The sequence below is a fragment of the Meleagris gallopavo genome, chromosome 6 (assembly GCF_000146605.3).
Source record: "Meleagris gallopavo isolate NT-WF06-2002-E0010 breed Aviagen turkey brand Nicholas breeding stock chromosome 6, Turkey_5.1, whole genome shotgun sequence".
Lineage (NCBI taxonomy): Eukaryota > Metazoa > Chordata > Aves > Galliformes > Phasianidae > Meleagris > Meleagris gallopavo.
In genome coordinates, this window is record NC_015016.2 from 11,180,925 (window position 1) to 11,206,138 (window position 25,214).

General features: G+C 37.8%; 1 protein-coding gene across 2 annotated transcripts; it reads left to right on the forward strand.

Moving 5' to 3' along the window:
- On the forward strand, positions 1-20,076 carry LOC100543251 (phosphoribosyltransferase domain-containing protein 1-like). 2 transcript variants are annotated; one of them, XM_031553866.1, is made up of 7 exons: positions 7-87; positions 252-299; positions 12,768-12,785; positions 14,170-14,252; positions 14,693-14,739; positions 16,291-16,367; positions 16,973-20,076. In XM_031553866.1, the coding sequence occupies exons 1-7, from the start codon at positions 34-36 to the stop codon at positions 17,018-17,020; spliced, it is 375 nt and encodes a 124-aa protein (XP_031409726.1). In that variant the 5' UTR covers positions 7-33; the 3' UTR covers positions 17,021-20,076. The 2 variants fall into 2 exon arrangements, with proteins under 2 accessions (XP_031409727.1, XP_031409726.1); XM_031553867.1 differs by lacking the exon at positions 252-299 and having other exon boundaries at positions 1-87.
- Positions 20,077-25,214: the final 5,138 nt, after the last annotated feature.

Genomic DNA, 25,214 nt, shown 5'->3' on the forward strand with positions numbered 1-25,214 from the left:
GTTTTGTATTTTTTCTTTCAGAATGATCAGTCTATGCAAGATATGCAGATAATGGGAGGAGATGATCTTTCAAAGCTGACTGGAAAGGTTTGTTAATTTTAAAATTCAGAAAGTAAATACATCCACTATAAGTGGTTGAGAAAAGCTGTGTAATTTTGCACATGAACTGTCATTTTCAAGACAGATACTAAAACTGCAATCAAAGAAATATATTCATGTCCACTGAATTGCTGTAATGCCATTGCTTTCAGATTGCAGATGCCTCGAAAGGTCAGAAGTGGCCCCTTCATCCCAATAGGGTAGGGATTTGCCAAATAGTTGCATATATACCATCACTGATACTGCGGGCAAAATTTGTGCTGGAATGCTTCCTCAGGGCTTATTTGTATTCTGAGCCTTGTATTTTCTACCCTTGGAGGGTGCATGCAGGCAAAGTGCACTTTGAGTATCCCTGTCAAATTCAGCATATGAGGGGTTTAAGATAATTTTGCCTGCTGTACAAAGTGCAGCAGTGGTATCTTTCACTCAGCTAATCAAATGGGATTTTTTAATTTCAACTTCAGGTGGTCTGTACAACTGAATTTGCTTTGCACTATGATTAAACACTGTGGTAATGAAATGGAGTGGTTTGAACCAGTGAAAAGGCTATTTTCATCCAACCATGACAATACAAAGCAGTGCTTTGAAGAGGAAGGAAGGCTGATTTCATTAGGCAAATGGTCTGTGTGGAAAATGGTCAGAAATGGATTCTTTACTTATGCATTAAGGCAACATAATACTAGTTTTGTTATTCGTACTGTACATGCAGTTACTTTTGTATTAGTTGGCACTAAATAACATCATTTTCTTCAAAGCACTCAAATGTAGCTAGCACTAGCTATCTCATTTGCTTTGTTGTACTGTAGCACACAAAAAAGAATAGAAAAAGTAAATGTTGAATATTTCATTAATATTAAATAGGCTTGGATACAGCTAGAACTTCAATAAAAAATGCCAGTATTCTCCAAATATCTTAGTGATACACATGTCCTCAGTTTACACTTCTAAATTCTGATGGGTGAGTGTTTTTTGCAAATTATCCTGAAAGTGTTCATCACGTTCTTGTGAAATAGTAATTCATTTGCTGCTCTCTAATATCCAGTTGCTGGAGTAACTTGTTCTTCTACAATGGTTTTACATATGTTTCTCTATTCACAGGAGAACTGTCAGTGCACCTATAATTTCTCCTTCTCAGGTAGTCCAAGCCCTTTCTTATCTTCTTGGCCAGCCCCTTTCTCATCTTCAAATGCCAGTTTTTCTTGATGAGACCCTGGTGAGACAGATCTTAGTTTCAGCTGTTTATATATTTTCCAGACACAGCCTAGCATGATTTGAATTCTCTGGGGCAAAATATTACTTTTTGTATTGGGACTTTTGTGTACATATACGTGTGAGTGAGAAGGGAAAATTTAGCCCAAGTAGTTCTGTTCTTGCCAAAAATGAAGCACAGTGTTTCCTTATATTGAAAATCCTGGTGACCTTTTCTTATTGACACTGCCCCCTGCTCCCACGTTTGGGAGCAGGGACATAATATGTGCGAAGCTAGAAGGAGAAGGCCAAAAAAAGTAATGTTTGGGATTGTGCTAGGAAAAGAGACCAGGATCCTGGATAAGTGTGGATGCGCTGATTTGGGAACCACGGTGGTTACTGATCAGGGATGAAGCCCTGTGTTAGAAGCTGGGTGCAGAGAGGCAGGAAAGGAGAGTGGGATGGGACATGGTCTGACTGCTGAAAGGGCATGTACAGAGGTTGTACGTATGGTTGTCTCTGCTGATGGGTGAACAAGTAAATCGCATGTCGCTATAAGACATGAAGATGGGGTTTCCTTAAGACTTGTTTTTCTGATTGCAGATCTGAACAAGGCTTGAGCTCAAATGCTTGGACCTGTGTGTCTAAAGTTGGATATACGAAGGAGTAGCCTTATGTCCACTGATGCCGATTCCTACATCTGTTGTTGACTTAAGCAATTAGTGGAAGTATTTAGCATGTTTTGCTAATCAATCATTTGTGGACTGATTCAGAGCCTCCTACAGCCAGTGTAAATCTTTTCCTGAAGTGTGTTTTAATACCTTAGTTTAGCTTCTGGCTTTTAAAACTGCTGGCTTTAAAGACACTGGATGAATTAGTGGAAGACTTACGGGTGGAATTCAACTTTCCTGCTTCTAAGTCAGCTAAATGCTTCTGACTTCTTAGAATACTTATTATAGAAAATTGTAATTATATTGAAAAATTAATATGCGAGGTTAAATCATATTCACTTAATAATCATGGAAACTGTTTCTGAGAGTGCCTGTAAGTTCCATTAACTTTTTGTAAGACTGGAGACCATAAATAACTTCTAACAGTTCCGAAAATTACAGAAAAGATTCTGAGATTCAGATCTTAAATTGTTCTTCATTAAGTAATAATACCTTGAACTATGGCTACCAAAAAATCTTAGTGAAAAGCTGAATCATTTCTTTGTGTGGAAAAAAAAAAATTGAGTATATAATTATGAACATGCTATTCTGTAACAATGCTTTTTTTTCTGAGAAAGCTTAAAGAAAGTTAAACTTTTTTTAAAAAGAAAATTAAAAAAAAGCAGTTAAGGATAAAAGCTCTTTGGAAGGAAGAATTTCTCCTCTGTATCTCTATAGAATATGCTCTTGTTTTGAAAATATTAAAAGCCCAGCAAAAAATGTATAATGATCCAAATAATGAAAAAGAGAGGTATTCAGACAGAGAAGGAGAAGAGTTAACACAGAGACCCAAACTACCTGAAAAGAAGTAATCCACAATTTGAAATTCTTATGTGAAGAAGGTCATAGAAGCAAAAATTAAGATTTCAGTGATATGAATTATCAATGAAGGTACTTGGAAAATGAGTACTGATACTTAAGACTCTAATGCTTTGTAACTATTCATTTCTATGCAGAAAAAATGTAATTTCAATACATCTCCTTTAATGTTGAAAGTGATGAACGTAAAATTTCTCAGTGGCTAATTCTTAGTTAGGCAGATGCTTAGCTTTCAATTGCTCTATAGTTAAAATGTTCATTTGGGTAAAAATTATCATGAGTATTAGTAAAGATGGATACATTTTGAAAACAGGAGGTAATTACTAACTGCACAGAAAACTAGAGGTGCTGTTTCAAAGTGAGGGGGTAATGAAAATTTATGTAGATTGGGTAAAAAAACTAATAATATAATAATGTTTAGTATTAATACTGTAATCATACTTTATAATATACTAATGATTCTTAACACTAGAAGTATTTGTGGCATTTATACAAAATAAATTTTAAAACAGATAGAAATTTTAGTAGATCCAGCTGGACCAGTGTTGTGAATTATCATTGCCATTTACTTCCTTTATTTGTATCTGTGGTGGTTTTTTTTCTTAGTATACTGTAAATTACTTCAGGTTTGTGTCTTTGTTGAAGAGAAATTGAATTATAATTTTAATCTGACATCCAGAACTGTGGGAATTATGGAGATCAGAGAGAATTAACCCAAGTGTTTTGGAGCTGGTTACATAGTCCAAAGTCTCCACTGGCAGAGGTTATTCTGCATTTCATTCCAAATGTAATTTGTTCTTTAACCTTTAAAAAAGTTCCTATACCATTTCAACTTGAATCCATGCAAAGGAGGCATGTTAGACAAAATCACAAACTTACAATTTTAGAAGCACATATTCCTTTCGTTGAGTTAATATATTTATTTTCAAAATTACACCAATATAATTATGTAATTATCACTATTTGTATATTACAGAGAATGTGAACAAAATTAATTATTCTTATTTAAGTTACCAAGAACTTCTAATTAAAAAAAAACTAGCAACCTAGTATGATATAATTATGGAGTTCATGAATGCTTCAGCTGTCTGTAACATGGATCAATCTTTATGTTATTTTTGGAAGACTGTTTCCCTTAGTCATGCTAAACATATCATGTTGTTGACAGCCAGTGATTTGAGCATTTGTGGAGAAGATCAGAAGATAGAAAGAAATAATGAAGGCCAGTATCCTTTATTCTCTGTGTGCTTCACTGCATTAGTTTAAGCATTTCATCACTATTGTAATGCTCTCCTAAAAGAACTGATCAGCTCATATTAAGACAAGGTTTCACTAAGAGGAAGGTGTCCACCATTCAGTAGTCTGCACTTCCTTTTAGCAGGATATGTCACAGCAAATCTCTAAACTTCCTTTATATACATCTCACCTAAATAAATATATCCATTGTCCACCATTTTCCTGCCGCACTTGTCATGTGGGAATATGCTACTGGAGCATAATGCAGTTTCTCTCTTAGGAGTCATGTCTCTTATTTCTTATTTTCCACAGAACTTTATCTTTTTGTCTTAGATTGTAACACTCATAAGACCATTATTGCCATAATATATAAGATGAAAGGTCTGTTTCAGCTTGTGTTACATCTTCAGCAGCACTTAACTGGAATCTTACTAGGAAAGGATATGTGAAACACAGCTGATACACAGACTTTCGAGATTACGTCCGGGCTATCACTCTGAGTAGATCCAGTGCTAGAATTGCTATTCCCATTTGTCTAATCTCCTAGTAATTCCAGGTATGCCTCTAACAGTCCTACAGGATCCTGCAGCAAAGAGTTTCATATATGAGATGTGTATGAAAAAGTTGTTATTCCTTCTTTTAAGCTTGCTGTCTGGTTACCTTCTGTGGGCTCTACAAAACTTATAGCAGCTCTTTTGAATTACTGCCTTAAAATTCCACAAATCTGGCTAAATTATTGTTCATTTTTCATTTTTCTTTTTTCTTTTTTTTTTCTTTATTTATTTTTGTTTTCTTTTAAAGATCCAAAAGTACTGTTATGTTCTTGTTTCAGCCACTGGATAATTTAGATTGAAGGGTCCCACCCCCCAATTTTTTCAATGTGGCTAAAGTTTCTCTTTGGAGCTACCAACTATTTTGAAGTCCAGCTTTAACAACTTGATGGAGAAGCCCACAAACTTCAGGAGTGTTTTACCAACAGTTAACTGTCATCACTGCTGAAATGTGAACCTAATTTTCCCGTCTGAATTTGGTCAGCTTTTTTGCTGACCACATTTTTGCTGACTGTTGCCTTTTTAATCCTTTTGCTTACTAAATTGAGCTGCCTACTGTTATCAAACTTATATTGCTCCATGTTGCATGTTTGCCCATCGTCCAGTCATTACTTAAGCTTCTTTTAGATAAAGAACAACTCATTGGGAGCCTGTTGTGAAGAAGTGGCAAGGATTTAAGGTAGAATTAACAACTAGAAATTCATATTAGACCAGTGGCTATAGTTGGAAGAAAAAACAGTTCAAGTACGCAGGTCCTTCTGTTGGTCTGAATAGAATCAGCAAACTTCAAGCTAAGTGCAGATTAGCAATAATTATTAATTTTAACCTAAGATGGCAATGAGTTAGACAGTTTGGGAGAAAAGGGTAATTGCCCTACACAATCACCTGCCCTACGACCAAAAAGGCAGATAAAAATGTTAAGAATTCCTCTGAGCTAAAATAAGAGCAAATTATCAGCTGTGGAACATTGATAAATGAGTTGGAGGTCAGCTGCGGTGGAAGATTATAATGTGCCATAAACTCCATATTTCATCGAGTCCGTGATTTCTACTGCATACAGCAGTTGTGAATTTTTGTTCCCAGGCTCAGCTGTTGAAGGTATTTTGTGGTCTCTTTGAGGTTGTGGGCTGAGAGGTCAAAGTTCCTTTGTGAAAAATGTTCTCCCGCTGGGAACTGGGCTGTTAATTAAATAAAAGCTATTACTTCCTGCTACAAACCTAGCTTCACTGTAAGGTGTCTTTTTCCAGGTTTGAAGTAATTTTCCTTTTCTCATTTTTCAGTTCTTTCTGTTTTTTAACAGCTTTTATTTTTTAAAATGTGTATACGTAGTATTATATTGATTTTATACTGAGACATTTAAGGAGAATATAATTTGTTTGTGTACCTACCTGATTTCCTTGCTATACTTGCAAGGACTATGTTTGTCCTGTTAGCTGTAGTATTGCTTTAAGTATTGTTCTTTATTTGATTATTTCAGTAGAGTTTCTGCTTTTGAGGAAATGCTCTTTCTAAATTTATAACTGTGTTTTCACTTACAAAAAAATTACATTTGATATGAATACAAAGACAAGTTTTCCCTTGAACACTTATTAACTAATTATTTCAAAGCATAGGATTTTTTTTCTTTGAAATAAAGCTTTTAAGTGGAACATAAGTCAAAATCTAGGGAAAAAAAAGTTATTATTTTCCAGGAAGAAAAAAAGTAATTTCCATTGAACTTATTACTATCAGGTAGGATTTATACATGATCTCATTACTCTGCTTAGTCTTGTTAGCTGACATTGTTCCATTTGTTATTGACCTGTGGGAAGGTAAACAATAGAAATGTATTGACTCAGGGCTGGATTATTTTTCAGTTTATCATAAGTCAGGATTTTCCTTACGTGTGTTACAATACCAGCCTACTTTCACGCTGTGTATTAGCTCATGTGGCACTGAAAGACAGTAGACTACAGAACACTGTTTCTCAGTTTTTGCAGATTTCCATTTTAATTTTTAAATTCACAAATGCATGGCATTTTATGAAAGTGAAATTACGTCTTTTTGAGACAAGAAATTCCTACTGAATACAGGAACTATGTATGAAATAAATACTAAATACAGAAATGACTGCTTCTTCATTATATATAACAGTAATACTATCAAAAACTCCTTTTTTTGTGACAACCAATTTCTACTACCATCTAAAGAAGGATACAAGAGCAAATTTTTATCTTTGTGTAAATTCAGTTCAAAACAGTTCGCCTTGTGAATATCGTTTCTGCTCAGTGCAAATATCTATGTGCAGAGTCTGAAATTGTGTGCATCCTGGTCACTCAAAAGTGGAGAATTTGCAGAAACTCTCTCTTGCATTTATAAAACACAGTTAGGACACATATTGCACCAGCCTACTACCTGGTAGAGAAAGCTGTGATCACAGGACAAATCACAGTCACCCATACCTGTCAGCTCCCAACCATTCCTCTGATCTATCAGCAATGAAAGCTACTGGAACTTTTGTAATGACTCAGTGGAAAGGTGTTTTGGTCTCTGAGTTGAGCCACTGCCCCTTCTTTATTTGGACTACGAGAAGTATTTTCAGAATATATTTTAGAAATTGACTTTTTTCTCTCTTTGTCTCACTGTAAGATATGTTGGAATCATTATTAGATTTATGGACTTACTTCCATAGCTTGGATTGGTGAGAATGGCTCAGAAATTAAGCCATCTTCAGTCTAGTCACTGTGTCAGTAAATATTCTTATTTCCTGTTCTTCAAGCTCCAAAAATAGATAGAAAATATCAAATGCATGCCAGAAGGGCAGATTACTTTTCATGTGGTTTCCTCCTCTGCAGCCACCACAGCTGTATCTGAAAGGACAAAACAGTCTTGATCTTTGTGGTATAGGAGCCTCAAACATTTGCATATGCTTGGATAAAGACCTTTTCTTTGGCATCTTGTATTGTCACATCATGTGTCCAGCTGTCAGTTGCTGCAGTAACATCACAAGCTGATGAATTCTGCCAGTCTCTTACCCCCCAGCTCGTGGTGAAGCTGAATAAAGACTTGCTCATATCTGTTACCTTTCCCAAGGGATGCTGGATGCAGCCAGTTTTCCATTTAGGATGCTGGTGACATTACTGCTAGTGTACTAATTTGTTTTATCCACTGCATTCTTCTTTTATCTTCTCCTATCCTATCTGCTCAAGAAAAAGCAAATCCAGTTCAACCAACTGTAGTTGTATATCACTACTACCTGCTTTCAGATACTGCGTGTCAAAACACTCCTTGGCAGTTTGTTTCTCTGCTACTTTGCAATGCCATCTCTTTCCTGGAGCCCTCCAAGCAGTTGTCCACTTCAGTAATAGAAAGGTAGAGGATAGGTAGCAATACAGTCTGTGACCCACCACATCATGTTATTTTCCTGGAGATGATTTCTGGTGCTGGAGGATGGCAAACTACTTTGAATGCTCTCATTCACAAGCAAAAGTTAAATATGATGACTTCAGTCACAGTAAGCCTGCCTAATCAAAACAGGGATTAGTGTTATCATTCTCGACCATCAGGATGCCTGCTTACTAATATGTGTTTTCATATCTAAATATTTTAGAGTGGCTTATCCACTACAAAGTTCTTACGTAAAGGGTGTCTCCAAAGCATAGAAAATACTCATTCATGTTTTGGCAATAATGAGAGTATGCATAATACAAACCAGAATATCTGTGTTTCCTTAGCTAGACAGCTACCTGATTAAAGGGACTTTCAAAGAAACAAATCTCTCAGTGTATGTAATTTACAACTCTTGGGCTCACTGAATCTGAAGAGGAAGTGGTAGGAATAACAGAACACTGGTTAGAGAAATTCAGAGTCCACCAGTATCATTGCTTCTCAAGGTAATTAATCAATACAAGATCTTACCCCTCTGTTGAAGTCTCGTGCAGGTGGCTATTAGTGCCAGACAAACCCTTCAGGCATGTCTGATTCCACATTCATTTTCCTTCCTTCTCATGAGTCATCTGTGATAGCGAAATGTAGACTAAATTAAATTTCTATTAGGTGAATGTATAACTGGTTGGAAAGATGTTCTCAAGAAACCATTATGCTTCATTGTCAGACTGGGTGCATTAAAACGTGTTCTTCAATAACTACAATATTCATTACTTAAAAGATGAAATTAGCATTTAATGCTAATGATACTACCTGGAAAAATACTACAGTATAGGATTATGATCTTAAGAAATTAATTTAAGAATTTGACGCAAAGAATGACGTGCAACAACAGACAAGATGAATACTAACTTCCATGTTTATACAGAATCTTTTGCATAAGTGCAAGTGGAAAAGGACTGACTAAGCAACAGTTCTGTGCTGGAGATGATAGATGGATCACAAATTGAACATGAGACAGCAGCATAGCTTTACAGAAGTTGTAACCACTATATGGAATTTATAGAAAGTAGGATAATTTAAAAGGTATGGAGAGTGGCTCTTTTATTCTTCTTGAGACTAGGAAAGGCTTCTCTCTAGCTTGGGGCACCGCAGCTGGAGAAGAATTCTGACCAGCTGAATGGGTTCTAGAGGAGAACAAAAGAATGTTCAGGAATCTAGAAAATGCAACTTGTGAGAAAACAAATAAATAGGATCTGTTTAATCTGAAGAAGAGGAAACAGGAAATTTATCTATCTTAAAATGTGGAAGAAAGAAAATATTTTTTTTTTACCGTGTCCACAGCAAAACAAGTTCTGGCCAAATAGCAACAGAACTTTTCTACTGTATTTTTTCTCTTAGATATTGAGTCACTGAGACATATTACCTGATTATCCCAAATCTGAAATCTTCATCATGTTGAAGAAGAGGAAAATCAGATTATCTGTGAGGAATAGCTTAAGTTGATTCTCTGGGCCAAAAGAGATCTAAATGATCTTTCAAGATCTCAGCCCTGCTTTCTATTAATACCTATGATTATTTCTTCTCATTAGTTAACTAGCAAGGTTTGTTCCTCCCTATTGGTTTAACCTCAGTTTCATGTCTAGAGAGGCTGCTTTCCCTTCATTTATGATTTCTGCTTGCAAGTAAGCAAGAGTATCTATGTTGCTATTCATGATAGGATAACTGAAGCTAGCTACTGTAGGAAAAAAAAACACATCTTTGTCTATAGATGAAATATCCCAGGACTATGATTTTCTCTCAGTCTGTTAGTCCCCTGAGTGTTCTTATTAGGCCTTAGTGATCCTGAAAAGTCTCAACCAGGCCTACTATCCACTCCTGTGAACATGGTGATCCCAGTTATGCTCAACCCTGAGTTTTTAATCCATGACCAATCTGTTCTGTGTGAGTACTGATATTCAGCTCCAGCCATTCCTGTGCCTTACTAACAAACCCTGTCACTTGGGACCCTGACTCACAGACTGACTTCCTCGATTAACTTTGGATCTGTCTCATCACTGTGAACTGATCTGGCAATCAGCAGGTTATGTTTAGCCTTGGTTACTTTCACTGGACTTGATCCTGACTTGTGGACTAATATCTGAGCTTAGCCTCAGACCTGCCTCCTTGCCATGAACTGACCTGATAATCTAGACTGTTTGTTGAGTCTGCCTCAGGGCTGTCCTATTTATCTTGCTGGGACACTGTAGGATTGCACCTTGATTGATGAAGCCCCTACACTGCCCTATTCTTCGACTGGAGAGGAATCAGCCTTTACAGAACCCTGGACAGACCACTAATGCAGTCTCTGCCATACTAGATTTGGTGTTTCACGTCTCTTGCCATACCTGCTGGATAGGTCTTGTCACTAGAAGATCTGTGCTTTTCCTTTAGTTGTAAAGTTCTTGTCAATAGACTAAGAGACACAGTAAACTGGCAGAGTAATTCAGAATGTCAAACTGACATTAACAGGTGAGCCTCTTCTACAAGATATAAGAAAAATGTTTTTTATACAATAACGGTAGTGAAGAACTGGCACAGGTTGCCCAGAGAGGTGGTGGATGCCCCGTCCCTGGAGACACATAAGGTCAGGCTGGATGGGGCTCTGAGCACCTGATCTAGTGTAGATGTCCATGTTCATTGGTGGGGGGTTGGACCAGGTGGCCTATAAAAGTCTCTTCCAACTCAAATGATTCTATGCTTCTATGCCAGTTACAATCATCCCAGACTGTTCATTTCCATCTTTAGTTCTGACCAACTTCTTTCCTATACCTCTGCATACTTGTCCACTCTTCTGCTCCCTCTGAATATTATAAATATATAGATTAATCATATTATAAATATGGCAGCTATGTGTGTCACCTGCTGTGCAAGTTTCGTGGGGGATGGTTAAACCAATACTCCTGCAGATAATCTTCAAGCGTCCACTGACGGAATCAAGTGATCTGCTCATGCCTTAGACCCAAGTGTCCTGAGCTAGTCTTTGGAAGTGTTTTCTCCAAAGTCATCCTGGAAACCAGATGAGAGCCAAATTTTTTAGAACCAAATGTCTTCCATTAAGAATGTGTATCCCTGTAAGTTTACCGTAAGCTTCTCCCAAAGATGGGTTTGATCTCTTCATTTTATCTAGAGGATTTCTGTATTTCCATTCTTTTTTGAAGGAAGAAGTTTTTAGAGGTAGGACATCTTGGACTTGCGTTATTGAGAGGCCTTTGAATTTTTACCTCCACAGCTTTAGGTCTTTCAGACCCAGAGTTGTTTTTGTCAGCAGCTGGGAGGTTGAAAGTCAGGAGTGCCAAGCAGGATAACGACCAGTGAAACCTGTTTTGGAAACACCAAAAAGGAGCCACTCTCTGAGATTAACATACATTCCATCAGAGCTCAGTCTAAATTAGTGGCTTTCTTGAGTGATACCTCCATCGCTGACACTAACTGAACTACTGCTGGGAGTTCCCTCCACACCTTTACCAAGTGTTTTGCCATTTCAGAAGCATCTAGGGATTATACAGTGTGTGGAAACACATTTCTGCAGTGGTTGTGTGCATGAAGCATGCCACAATTCCCTGCCAAGCACTGTAATTATTAGGAGGGACGGCAACCTGGACATATGCGTGTGTGTGTGTGTGATTTGTATTGATCAGTTCTATTATGCAAATTAAAAAAAAAAATTATACCTATTAATGAGTTTGGCAAAGCCACTCTGTTACTCTGTTTATAAATACAGACCCTGCAGGAGCTTCATCTCCATGGTGTTTGAGTCTTTCTCAGAGCTCTCAGATTTGGGACTGTGTGATTGAAAGGAAAGTTAGACAGTATCCATGTTACTTTGTTACCGTGTAGCAAAGCTTGCAAGAGAGGGAATGTATGCTGGTCTGGTGAACAATCGCATGGATATGAAACTATTTGTCTCAAGGTTTTGCAGGATGTGCAGTGATCATATACATGTAAGATGAATACATGGATTGATAGATATTGTACAAAAACTTGGCTTCTGTTATTCTAAGTTCCATCTCAGAAAGCTGATCTTAATGCAAAACTGTAAGAGAGTACACTATCCCTTTGAACATGCATATGATAATGTCCTCTAATAAGTAGTTTCTTATTTCTTATTATTGCTTTTAATAGGAGAACAGAAGTTGCCTTATATACTGTGATTCCAGGGACAGTTATGAGCCATGTCAGCAAAAAGCTGAGCCTGTGTAATCACACTCTCATAAGGCTTGACATGTCTTGGACCATTTCTCTTCAAGTAGCACTACTGATTTCGGCAGCAATAGTTGAAGAGGGTGCTTTGCAGCCTGAGAGTGAGACATAGAACTTGCCTTGTAATCCTTCACTGTGAGATTTCTGGGGGTGTGGGGAGAGGAAGAATTTTAGAGTCTAATTTTAGAGTCTAGAGCTGCAGTCTAATATTAACATTAGGTACATTTTAGTAAACTATTGGTTACACTGTAGTACATTGCTGGACACACTGCAAGGAAGTAGAGTTCATCCCATTTGTATTTCTTCCATCCAGGTGTGTTTTTCAGAGCTACATCCATTCTAGTACAAGGGGAATAATCCAGACAAAGCCGAATAAAGCCATAGTCCCTGGCTATGACCAGAAATGGCTGGCTCTCATTCAGGGCACAGAAATGAAAGAGGAAGCTGTGTCCTACCCAGCTGTACATATGCACATGGCCCTATCACTTTTTCAAGCATTTCTTCCGCTTAGTTTGTGAAAACTGTGTAACTTTTTTTTTTTCTTTTCTTTTTCCAGAATGTTTTAATTGTTGAGGTAAGTTGGCTGTTTCTGTCATACTGTACTTGGAGAAAGTCACCTAGTCAAGTCTTTGTTGTGTGCTCAGCATCTAAAACATGGCTGTATTTAGATTGTTTGACTGCGAAGTGGTGAGAGGGAGATGTTTTACTTAATAACCTCTCAGTCTTTTTGCAACTGCAAAGAGATCAAACTACATTGCCACCACTCTAATTTAGACTCTGCCTTGTGATAGCCAGGAGTTTGTGTTTCTATGTCACTTGATTTGTTGTTTTCAGAGCTTCATGATCTCCTGCAGGCTGTTCTGTACCTTGGAAGACAACGGATCAACTGCAGTTGTGCCCTGAATTTCCCTATTGCACAACTTTGAAATGGCAACACAGCCTTACATATGCTTTACAACTTCAGGGTTGTTCACACGCTGCATGGGAATGTCAGTCATTCTCTCAAGTCCCCATGGCTCCTGTTCATTAGCACTGCACCTTGGAGTGTCCCCTGGAGAGATCCATCGTAGATATGTTGCTGATTAGATCAACAGCATTCAGTTCTAGAGGAAAATAATGTGTCACTTCAGTGGTGCTGCAAAATCTTTCTTAATTAATAATGTAGGTGATTCTGTGTTAAAATGTCAGAAAATTGACTGGGATGCTTCAAGAGCATGTCAAAATCTGACTGACACTTCAGGCCCAGTCTGCATGTGTGAGAAGTAGGCTGGATAGTGTAATGAAGAAAATGAATAGATGCTGGAATGTCTTCCCATAGCAAAGGGGAAAAAAGTCATCAGCCAGAGAGATGGATGGTTACCTGAGTAACTGCTACAAGCTCCATCCAATGCTAACTGCTGTAAACTTGAAAAATGTCTGCAGCAAAATCTATTTATGTTTGTAGATAGTTGGGGAGCAAAGATAAGGTTTTACTAATGAAAAATACACACTCAGTGAGTTCAGAATCAACAGCTGCTCCCCATGTGTATTCAGTTGTGTAGCCAGGTATGTACTGATTTCCTTCAGATTAGGTTGAGCACAGCAGATCTGGAAAATACTCATTTGTACTGGGCTAAGAAAACAACAAATAGAGGAGATCTAGCCCTGAGATGGAGAGGTATTGACATATGGTATTCTTGATCATAATTAGAAATTCTGATCCCTGTATACTTGCACTGCTCAATAAAGTCATCCCTAGTCCCTTGTAAGATCCCAACTACTAGAAGCATATCTATTTTCAAGAGGAAATGGGGAGTCCTTTCATTCTTTATTTCATGAGTAGAAAGTGATTGCTTCAAAGAGTGTATAATAGTATAATTTCTACAAAATAAGAATGTGGAACTGCTCAGTCATTGTCCAGATTTCCTCTTTTCAGCTTTCCTTTGTTTTAACTTATTGTATTTTTCATGTTTTACAAGGATATTGTTGGGACTGGAAGGACTATGAAGGTTCTGCTTAATCATATAGAAAAATATAATCCAAAAATGATTAAAGTGGCAAGGTGAGTAAAATGATCACAAAACTTAGTAATTAATTAGTCCAGCCCAACATATTTCTCAGTGAGATTCCTGTTCCAAGATCCTGCTTTACAGCTGTGCTGCCATATCACATGGGGAGCTCTGCACAGAAGCTACCTGAGTCACAAAGGGGAGGGTGGAGGACAGGAGAAGAAATGCCACTGTATTGTTCTGCAGTGACATTCAGCCCCATTCATTCCTCTTCAGCCATTTCAAGACTGGCATTGATAGACTTCGAAGGGAAACACACCCATCTCTTCCCTACCATTAGATTATTGTCAAAGAAGTAGCAGAAAGATAACAAACAGTGATTCATATGGCTCAGAAGCTGTGGGTTGTTTTTTATTTTTTCTATTTTATATTTTTTGACAGAGAAAACTGTTTTTTATTCTGGTGAATATCTAGACTTTTTTGTTTTTTACAGTTTGTTGGTGAAAAGAACATCTTGGCCTGATGGGTACAGACCAGACTGTGAGTGTTGCTGTGAAATTCTTTATATCCCAGTTCAAGAAGTTACTGTTATTCTCTCATTAGGTGGACAGTTAGAAGTATTATAAGATATCAGTTGGCAGGGGGAGTATGGGATGCAATTGAAAGATTTGTGTTAAGGTAGTTTAAGCCCAGCCTTATTTGATGTTTTCTGCAGATTACTGATTTCATAAGGAAGTTATGAAGGGGTTAAGTGTTACCCATGAAAGGTGATTGCTTTCTCTCCTGTCCCTGACAAGCTTTGTGGAAGAGAAAGTCCATTTCTTCCTTTTCCTTCTTTATTAACATCTCCTTAGAGGAGCTGCTGAAATTCACCGGAACTTTTTCTTAGTGACCTCATTATTTGTAAGTTGTGTATAGTTATAGCACATTAACATTTAAAAAAATATTTTTGAGAAGTATTATTGTTTAAAGGGTAAACAATAATACAATAACATAATATTCATCCCCCCCCCCAAAAAAAGAAAAAGATAAAATGGGCTTTTTAAGCTTTCTCATAGCAGCACCACTTTTCCCTGTACTATACTTAATCAGAGCCCTAAATGAAGCTGTACCATGCTACTGTCATTTTAGATTTTGTAGAAAAAATGATGTAATATCAGGTATGTGGCTACAACAGGTTTTTTCCACTTTCTTGTTTACTTTTACTGTGACGAATTTTATAAAGCATCGGAGGTCACCCTTTAAATCAGTATGTCATTTCCTCACATACTTGAATCTGTGATTCCAAGGTGTCTTTATTTCCCATAGTTTGTAACAAGTGAATAAAAATCCTCACTTGAATACCTGTAATTTTTTATGCTGTAAAAAGTCATACGGGGGAAAAAAAAAAAAAGGTGTCCACAAGGTTCAGTTCTTCTCTAGTTACATAACGGGCAACTCGGAGAGAGTCTAACTCATTTTCTATAGTGCTGGTACGCACACAACTTCACACTCATAAAGCTGCATGTCTAAGATTAGTTTGAAGTGTGTGAGTTGTATGATTCAGCCACACTGCGTGCAGTTACTTGGTTAGGCATGGGCATGAGTCTTCGTAAGATTGGGCTTTAATTTAAGAAGCATGTGACACGTTTTGGTAGGATGATATGCATAATAGTTTTGCCTACCCTCAGAAGAAAATACATAACCCTCTGAGTAGTTCTGTGAGCAACTTCTGAATTAAAGTTATACTTTTTTTTTGTTATTTATGTACTTCTGGACAGTTGTCATTGCACATATATACCAATGGAGCTGCCCCTCTGGAGAGCAGAATTTTTGGGCTCTGATTTTGGTTTCCTTAAACAATATGTCTGTTCTACCATTGGTAGTTGTAAACAGCTCTCCTGCTCTCCGCTGACTGTTCACAAGCCTGTCACAAACAGTCTGTGAGCATAATGGGCTGCTTGCTGACCTTGGTGTCTTAGTCAAAAGTAACATAACCTGAACTGACTTTGCCTATCCATAGTTTTCTGATCGGGAAACTAACAGATGTATTTAAGGGCTATATAGGAGCCTATCTTGTACTGATGCTGTTTGTTATTTATCTCAATACAGATTATGGATTTGAAATTCCAGATTTATTTGTGGTAGGATATGCCTTAGACTACAACGAGTACTTCAGAGATCTGAACGTAAGTTTCTTTTTTTTAAAAAAAAATCACTGTTTTATAGGGTTTTAGAGACTGTAATTTATCTTATTCCTGGGGTCCAATGCCATGGCTGGATCCTCCCAGTGAGTGTAGAACTCCTTGCAAAAGCTCAGATAATCCAGAGGAGTCGCTGCTCATCACTGTGGATGCTTCCTTCCCATCTCTTAGCCACTAAGAGCAGAAGTTGTCACTTCTGCCATGCTTCTATCTTCTGTGAGCCTAGAACATCACAGTTCCTTCACTCCCAGTAAATGCAGTGACAGCAGTAACAACTGAAATACAGCTATTTTAGACAACTTGGGCATTTTACTACTATGTTCCTTTTCTCAGATAATGATGCAAGCTTTACCAGCCCTTATCATTGCTTCCTGTGTTACTCCCAGTGGTGGAGCTGGATGCTGGCAATTGTGAGTGCCAGAAATTGCAGTAGGTAGCAAGTGAAATCAGAATTCAATTTCAGGTCTCTGGAGAGGAAGGATAATAGCAAGATTACTGGGTTGGCCAGACAGAATTATTTCTGAACAATACATTAATGATTAATAATGTAATTAACTATGCTGTTGTAATCAGTGTTGAATTTTTTTCAGCACATATGTGTTATCAATGATCGTGGAAAAGCAAAATACAGAGTATGAAGCAGTTACACCCTCATCAGAAGATTTGTAAGCTCAGAGAAGCAGAAATTTGACTGCACTCCTTCAAGCATCTCCCAGAAGAGAAGTTCAACTGAACTTCTATTTCTGTGAATTCAGTGTAATAAGGGATTTACTCTAGAGGTACTGATGAATATATACAGAAGTGAGTGTTCCTATCTAAAATCTGAAGTAGACATTGAAAGTTATTACATGTTTTAAGTACTAAAATTATGGTATGATTTCTTTTTACTAATAATTTGTCTCAGCTCACTGTGAATGCATCTTCTTTGTGCAGTCCATCATTCCATCCATTATAATTAATGTACTTCACATTATGTGTTCATAATGTGTTGCAAAAAATTGTTCAGAAATGTCACTATGTGCATTAAGTTTATTGTAGAGAATTTTAGGAACTCCAGCGTCTGTGTGATCTTGGCTGGATATGCTGCTACCAAACTGAAAACATTATTTTGATTTAGTTCCACAGTTCAGAAGTTTCAGCTGAAGTTTTATGTTGTATGACTTCCGATAGTCCTTACTGCCTCTTCCAAATGGAAGTTGTAACTCTCAGAATGCACTGAATTAGAGTGCTGGTACAAAATGGACCTTTGCGAGACACTGTTGATGTAAGCTTGGAAGTTGTCTTGCTTCTGGTATGTGATGTAGCATAGATCTTATCAGTTAAATGTGCTGAATTTTAACCAAGAGAAAACAACACCAGGCAGGTTATATACATTTCTGTATAGTATCCTTTGACTTCTGTAGTACACAAGCAAGTGAAAAAATTACCACAGTGTTCTGTGTATATTTTCTTAATTAAACCTCATCGAGCACAAAAGTTTAACGTTAAACAACAAGTTAGTGCCAAATTGGTTGTCGTGGCATGTCTGAGTTGAGACTTTCTGTAACCATATGTCTTCTTTAAGGAATACAGATCTGACAGTGCTGAAAGCTAGTGTCAGAAAGGAAAAAATGTGCAGGAGAACACGGGCAACAAGTTAACCTGTGAATGCTGCAGACTCTGGAGATTCCTTCTTTCCCTTGTACAACATGTTGGAAGAAGTCTGTTAGTTTACATGCTGTGTGTAGTTGAAACGTTTAGTTCTGTGCTGTATACAGCAGTGCTCAATAACTTCCTGAGGGAAGCAAATGCAAGTAGCTCTGTACCAACAGCTTTACTCTGAACTGCAAGAGGTATGTTCTTATCAGCTTGGGTTTCTTTTAAGCTAACACAGATACTGTAAGAACTCTTGTTACAATGCACAGTTGTTTATTTTCCTGCTCTAGTATATTTTGCATATCCCAAAAAGCTCTTCCAAAACATTCATTTAATTGTTAATCTAAATGTACCTGATGAATGTATCCTGTCACTCATAATCTACTTCTATTTGGATAAAATCCATGATGTTAATGACATGAAGTGAGATCAAAGAATTACTGTGATTGCTAGATTAATATTTTAACCCTTTTTTCTTTACTCTTTTAGCCTATATTTTTAAAGATTTATGTTGAAAAGCTTTCCTTTATAGAATAACGTTCTGCTTTAGAGAGGCCCACACCTCTGGTGAAAGGTGTTGAAAGAAATTTCATCTTTTTTCCTTCTATGAGAGTATGAAAGTTTTACTTAATGTTTCTGTTTTCCATGGATTCAGTAGCACTGACGTGTGGTGCAGGCTGACATGCTTAAGCCTAATGTGGGAGATCCCTGAAACTTTGTCCTTTGATCTTCTCGTCTCAAAAAAGTGCAGCCCAATTCCCCTTGCGGCTATGATCAGCCAACACAACAAAAACAAAAGAATGTAACAGGTGAATTAGCATGAAATTAGTGTGAAAATATGTAGATGCACTTCATTCAGACTTTGTCAAAGTTGTTTCATTGGAAAATTCAGGTTGTTAAAATCTATGTACCCAACAAAAAAGAACTTAATTATAGAAAAGATAAGAAGAAATTGGAATGTTTATTCAAGTTAAATTTATTTCCTCCTGCCATCATATTTTAAACGCAGTGATAAAGCACTATATGAATTTCAGTAGTGAATTTACATGTGCAATTATACTGTGAATAAGAGGTGTTTTATACTTCTAGCATTATATTTGAATCTTGTACCCTTATAGATCAAAGTACGTCCAGGCAGTGGGTCATTATGCAAATATGTCTCAATAATGTTGAGTTTAGTTTCTCCATTCTGTTCAGATAGTTTAAAACAAACTAACAAACAAACAAACAAACAAAAACCTTACTTGTTCCCATGTCTGTTTCATGGTTTAATAATAGTGTTGATTCCATGTGTCACAGTGTTCCTGAACTGAAAGGCCACTAAACATTTTTTCAGATGCAGTTGCACCCTATGACCTACAAAGCAATGTATTTTTTTTTAAATCAGTTCAGTAACATCTGTTGCTGAAGAAGAGAGGATGTTCTTTACCATCAGTTATTTTTCTGGACATTGTGTTCATGCATTTGGCAGGCATCCATTTTTATCTCAGTTTTTCTTCTCATGCACTCTTAACACCAGCATCCTTTCCCTACCCACTGAATACAAATTAACACGGGCAGTTATTTGGTTTAAAGCTGCGTAAATGTTTAGCAGTCTTCAGGTTTTAGATTTCATTCAATTCAGTCATGCTTGTATCTGGTCCAGTTCCAAAATATCTGAAAGTAAAGGAATTTTAAATAACCTGAATGGTATGTACGTAATCATTTTTTTTCCAAGCATGCTGCTGCATGCTTGTATTTGTAGTTGAACGAAGTAATAAATAGTGCCTGGGATTTTTTGATTGCTTACTATCGGTGATGTATTTCCTGAACATACTGTGTTAATCTTAGAAGCTTTTTGTTTTTGTAATTATATTTCTGTGCGACATTCAGGTGTTTGCTAAAACAAACAAATTGTGTATGCGGTACTCAGAACAGCTTCTGACCTGAAAAGTGTCAAACCATCACTCTTTGTGCGCAATAAAATGCTTAACTTGGATATGTACTTATGACACGAGTCACCTCTACTGCTCTGTAGTGAGAATAACATTTATTGGAATAAAAATACTGGAATTTTAAATTTTAGTATTTCTTTAGACTGAAGAAGACCTAACCAGCTTCTCTCCATATGTTTGCATTTTCACTGTATCCAGATAAAAGAGCACTGAAAGCCTCTGTTGTAATCAGACTTGATAGACAAGAAGCCTGCAATTGACTCCAGCTACATGGAACACTTTAATTGTCAGTTTCAGTTAAAAATTAGATGAGAATCTCAAAAGTACAGAGTATCACAACAAGCGATAGAAGTCTGCTTTCCCTTTTGTAAAGCCATCGATTTAGGAATGTCTTTCCCTTCTTTTACCTTTTCAAATGTTTTCCAGAAATTCTGATTGTCTTCTTATGTCTAAGCATTCTATGAAGAGTATTTTAATTTATTTTCCTTCTTAGACTGGAGACAGAAATTTGCATATTCCTCTGCCAGGAATTATGAGTTGACACCATCCTTCTTTCTGCGTAAAAACCACTGGTTGGTTCCTTTGTCTTCTCACATGAGCACACATATCTACACCTGCACTTTTCGCTGCTACCACGGGTTTTTTTGGAACACAACACGAATTCCAAATTGGCAAAAATTTCAACTCAGTTAGTGCAGTACTTTGCTGTCATGCTTTGTTCCTTCTGCTGCTGCGTAGAGGAGTGAACTACTGGCAAACAGCTGGAGTCTGCAGTACAGCAATTTATTTGTAATTCTGACGGAGAAAAAGGTTTGGATACCATTCAAAGACTGACCTTTAGTTTGCTTCAGGAGTGTCCTGACAGTTTTCCCTTCTTTTTCCATAGCAGAAAGAGACAAAAGTAACTTTATTATTGTGATCCAGTACTCTTTTAGACCTGCATGATTGGACCTCTGATAATGACAAGAAAATTTCATTTCTAATCATGACACAGCATTTCATTAGATTAAATCACTTGTTGCAAAACCCTCTGGTCCTACTATTAGTAAAGCTCCCTGCATTTGCCAGTGCTGTTAAGTCACAAGGCTTGACAAGGGACAACACTTGCTGGAAGGTCAGTGCTACGCGTTTACAGCTATTGAATTTGCATAGAAAAACATCCAAATTTATCAAAGATGTTATGGAAGCAATCAGTGATATCCTGAAATGTTTTTTCTTAGTTACTTCATTTTCCTAAATTGTTGTAAGTATTTACCTTCTTTCATCAGATTGTTTTTCTCTAGTTTGATCACGTATACCTTTTTTCACATGGTATTCTCTCCTTTGTCGTGTTGCCTCGTAATCAAATCCTTGTCACTTTCGTCATTTTTAATGTTACTCACAGACAGTTGGGTTTTTTTTTTTTCCAGAAAAGATAAACCCTGGTTCTGTGTTGGTCAGGGCTGGATTTTTGAAAGTTCTTAACTATCCAAGAAATTATGGGATTTCACTTGTTTGGTTAGGTGCCTACCCACATCTTTCAGGTTATGTTCCTTTGAAAAAACATTTGATTCCCAAACGGGATACAACGGGAAAAAACATGCAATCTGGGATGAAAACAGGAGGTACCAGAATGAAAAGGAGAGGCAAGTACAGTTTGTCATTCTTTGATTTGGGAATCAATATCTCTTTGTCTTTCTGAGTTATACAAGTGTTTAATTTATTTATTTGTTTGGGTTTTCATGAGGATTACTGGAGTAGTGTTTCTGTTTTTTCTTAGGAAATTTGGAATGAGGTGAGAGTGCTCAAAATTTGAATTTTGGAATACAGAGCTCAGCCTAAACAGTCACAGAGAGAGACAAAAAGCAGACAGCTTTCATGGCACCAAAGGCAGGCCAGAGACAGAGTTGTATGCAGCAGTAGCAGAGCAGCAGAGTAAGAGAGGTTAAAAAATGAGGTGTCCTTGCAAGCTTTAACTGTAGAACATTAATTGGAATGAGTCCACTTGTGAGCATACAGGAAGGATACTGAAAATGTTTAAATATGACCTGCTGAATGAGTATGGACATGGAAGGTTTCTGCTGAGAGACAGTTTGATCCTGGGCCCATTTGTGCCATATAGGAAAGAAAACCGTAATAAACCAAAATTGTTTATCTTCCTCCTGAAGGCATTGCACATAATAACAGGATGCTATTAACTGCTTTCAAGCTTTTCACTACAAATACTGTTTTGCCTAAGCTATGTATGAGACAGAGTCAGCTATGTAAAGTAAAACTGAATCTCTCTTTGCCTTTAATCAAACAAATTATGCACCTATGTTAGTTCATCTGACTAGATCTCAGTGTGATTACTCACAGTCTTACTTTCCAAGGCTTCAAAGTCTTTCCATCTCAGGCTTTACCCAATTCCCTACATCTTTTACTTCCATCTCTCCCATTTTCTCCTAGTCTGTGTAGGGCAGAAACCAGTTTACAAGCTCAGCAGGTGCTGGGAGCAAAGTGAAGGATGATCTGGTGAATGCAATATTGGAATGTGCCACAAATATGGATGAATTTGTCATCCTTCGGGAAAACACACCCCAAGAACAGCTGAAATACCACCAGCAGGCAGTTACAGATATCTTCTATGAGAGATATTTAAGAAAAGAAGGAGATAGTTTTGGGGGAGAAAGACTTCTGATTTGTGTCCAAAAGTATAAAAATGGAGAAGCTAAGTGGTTTGCAAAGCAAAGGGAGAGCCCCATGTATCACCAGGTTTGCCAAGGCCTTCTGTGTTTTCCTAGGGCCTAGGTAACATCCTGGCTGTAGCTGCCTGTGAGCTGGGGAGGAATCTGCCCATGGCCACGCAAATTTGCACAACAAACATCCTGCTTTGCTGTAGTATTTCTAGCTCCAGTACTCATCCAGGAATAGAAGAGGGTTTATCCAGGTCAGGTCTGGCATGCAGTTGATTCTGCTGGGCCTCCACCATATCTTGCAGCAGCCTAGCCAAAATACGCATCAAAATATTTTGATATTGTCCCCACATAGGTCACAAAGTGGAGACCAAAGCTGGTGAGTGTTTTCCTGACTATGTTCCACTTATTTATAGAAAAAGAGTCAACTACAAGAACACATTTCCTGCGCAAAAGGGAAGAAGGAAGTCAAGGTACGTCATGGCACTACCTCAGGATGATCTGAGTTCTTTGGATGGGTACAGCATTGCTGATGTTATTTTCCATTCCTCAAACTGCGTTTACGCTGTCTCAGCCTCAGCATGAGATATTTAAATTGTTTTACACAGGAGAACAAGTGTTTCATAAAGTAAAAATAGGTTGTGAGAATTGTGTGTAAGCTCCTCAAGAACAAGGAGCACCTGTTCTGTATATTTGGATAGCAAAATAATAATGTGGGCCCTGTTCCTGCAGAGAGACACAGACTGAATACAAGTGCTCACACTCCCCTGGTTACACCCCTAGAAGTCTCAGCAAGTTCTCAGACTAGTTTTTAGTTAGTGCAGTACAGGTGTATGTATGAAAATAGTATGAAAATATAGCAATTTTCCATGTGAATGTCATTCCTTCAGCACGCCAGAATAATGGCATTGGCCTAAAGATAGGAATGCCCATATTGTTGCTAACTCCAAGAATTTAAATTTTCTGTTGAATTTCATACACTACCAAATAGGATGGAAATGCAGTTATTTGATTCTCAGTAAAGTTCATCAAATGCACAACTGGCCACGACTCCTCAGAATCACCTCTGGAGGACATGGTGGCAGAGAGCTTCATCCTCAGCCTCATGCTGAGGTCTCCTGGTATTTTCCCAGCTCAGCGCTCAACTTTAGAACAGATGGGATCACAGTTTAAAACTGTAAAGACGTAGGAGTTAGCTTTTCACTGAGAATATGCTCTAAATTTAAAAGAAAGTCATTGAGTTAACTTCTTGAAGCATCCTGCCCTTCCCCTGCAGAGCTGTTGCACGAGTGCCAGTACTGCCTCCACTGAGCTTCTTGCCAGCACCAACTCTTCTCGGCTGCTCCTGCATGTGTCCCCAGCCTCTTCTCTTAATCTGTCCGGTGAGGCCGGGTGCTGCTTTACAGGCCCCAAACTCCTGACTACAGCCAGTGCCAGCCCATGGCTCAGTGTAGATAATTAGGTGAGTGTGAAGGATTTTGAAAATCAGATATGTAGATAATTTCCATGTTTAGGTTTTGCCAAAATTACAGCACTGAGGCACTTAAACACAGGGCCGGCAGGGCCTGGCCAGTGTCCTCTCGCTGCTCGTGAAAGGAGCTGCTGCTTTCACTCCCTCAGATGGTATTGATGCATATGGAAATGCAGCGTCCTGTAGTCCCAGTACTGTATTTACCTGTAACATAGCTAATAACAGTTAAGGAGCTGCAAACTTAGAAATTATTGTTGAAGAATTTGGGGCTTTGGGGGAGAAGGGAGGAAATTCTCCTCTGCCTTGACACGCTTTGCAAAAAGCCCCTCCATCACATTTTCAGAAATCTTCAAGTGACTCACTACAGGGAAGCAAATGCTTACAGTCTGATATTCTGTCTATAGGCTCATCTAAGTTGAAATCAAGTCCTGCGAATTTTCCTTCACTGTTCTGAGTTATATAAAAATAATCACAATAAACTCACTTTAAAAGTTAGCTTTAAAATACACAATTAGGCATGTTCCCCTGCGTGTTAATTGTTCTCTGAAAGGCAAAATGTTCTTAATTATGTATAATTGTTAATAGAAATATGGACATAGAAAAATGGCCTAGAACAAAACCCAGTATTTTTATTCCTGTTGTTAATGAAGTTTCAGCTAAAATGTATTTTTCTGTTTCCCATTTTCTCACTGTTTTCCAGAACTCTACCAAAACTCCTGAGAGAGTGGTGAGGTGCTGGAACAGGCTGTCCAGAGAGGCTGTGGATGCTCTGTCCCTGGAGGTGTTTAAGGCCAGGTTGAATTGGGCTCTCGGCAGCCTGGTCTAGGACTTGATTTAGCAACTGGCAACCCTGCCTGTGGCAGGGGATAGGAACTTGATGATCCTTGAGGTCCCTTCCAACTCAAGTCATTCTACGATTTTATGATTCTGATTCTCCTGCATTCAGCTTTTTTCAGTCTCACAGGATCCCTGCTCCATCTCTCTCTTCAGCTCAGCTTTATTGACACTAGAAACAACAGCTAAGGGAACCCACTGCTTTGGCTTTCTCCTTTTAGAGGCTCAGTGCATTACAGAGCAGTACATTACAAAGGCAGCACCTGGACTACTCACCCCAACATTTCTTTTTGCCTTCCTTCAT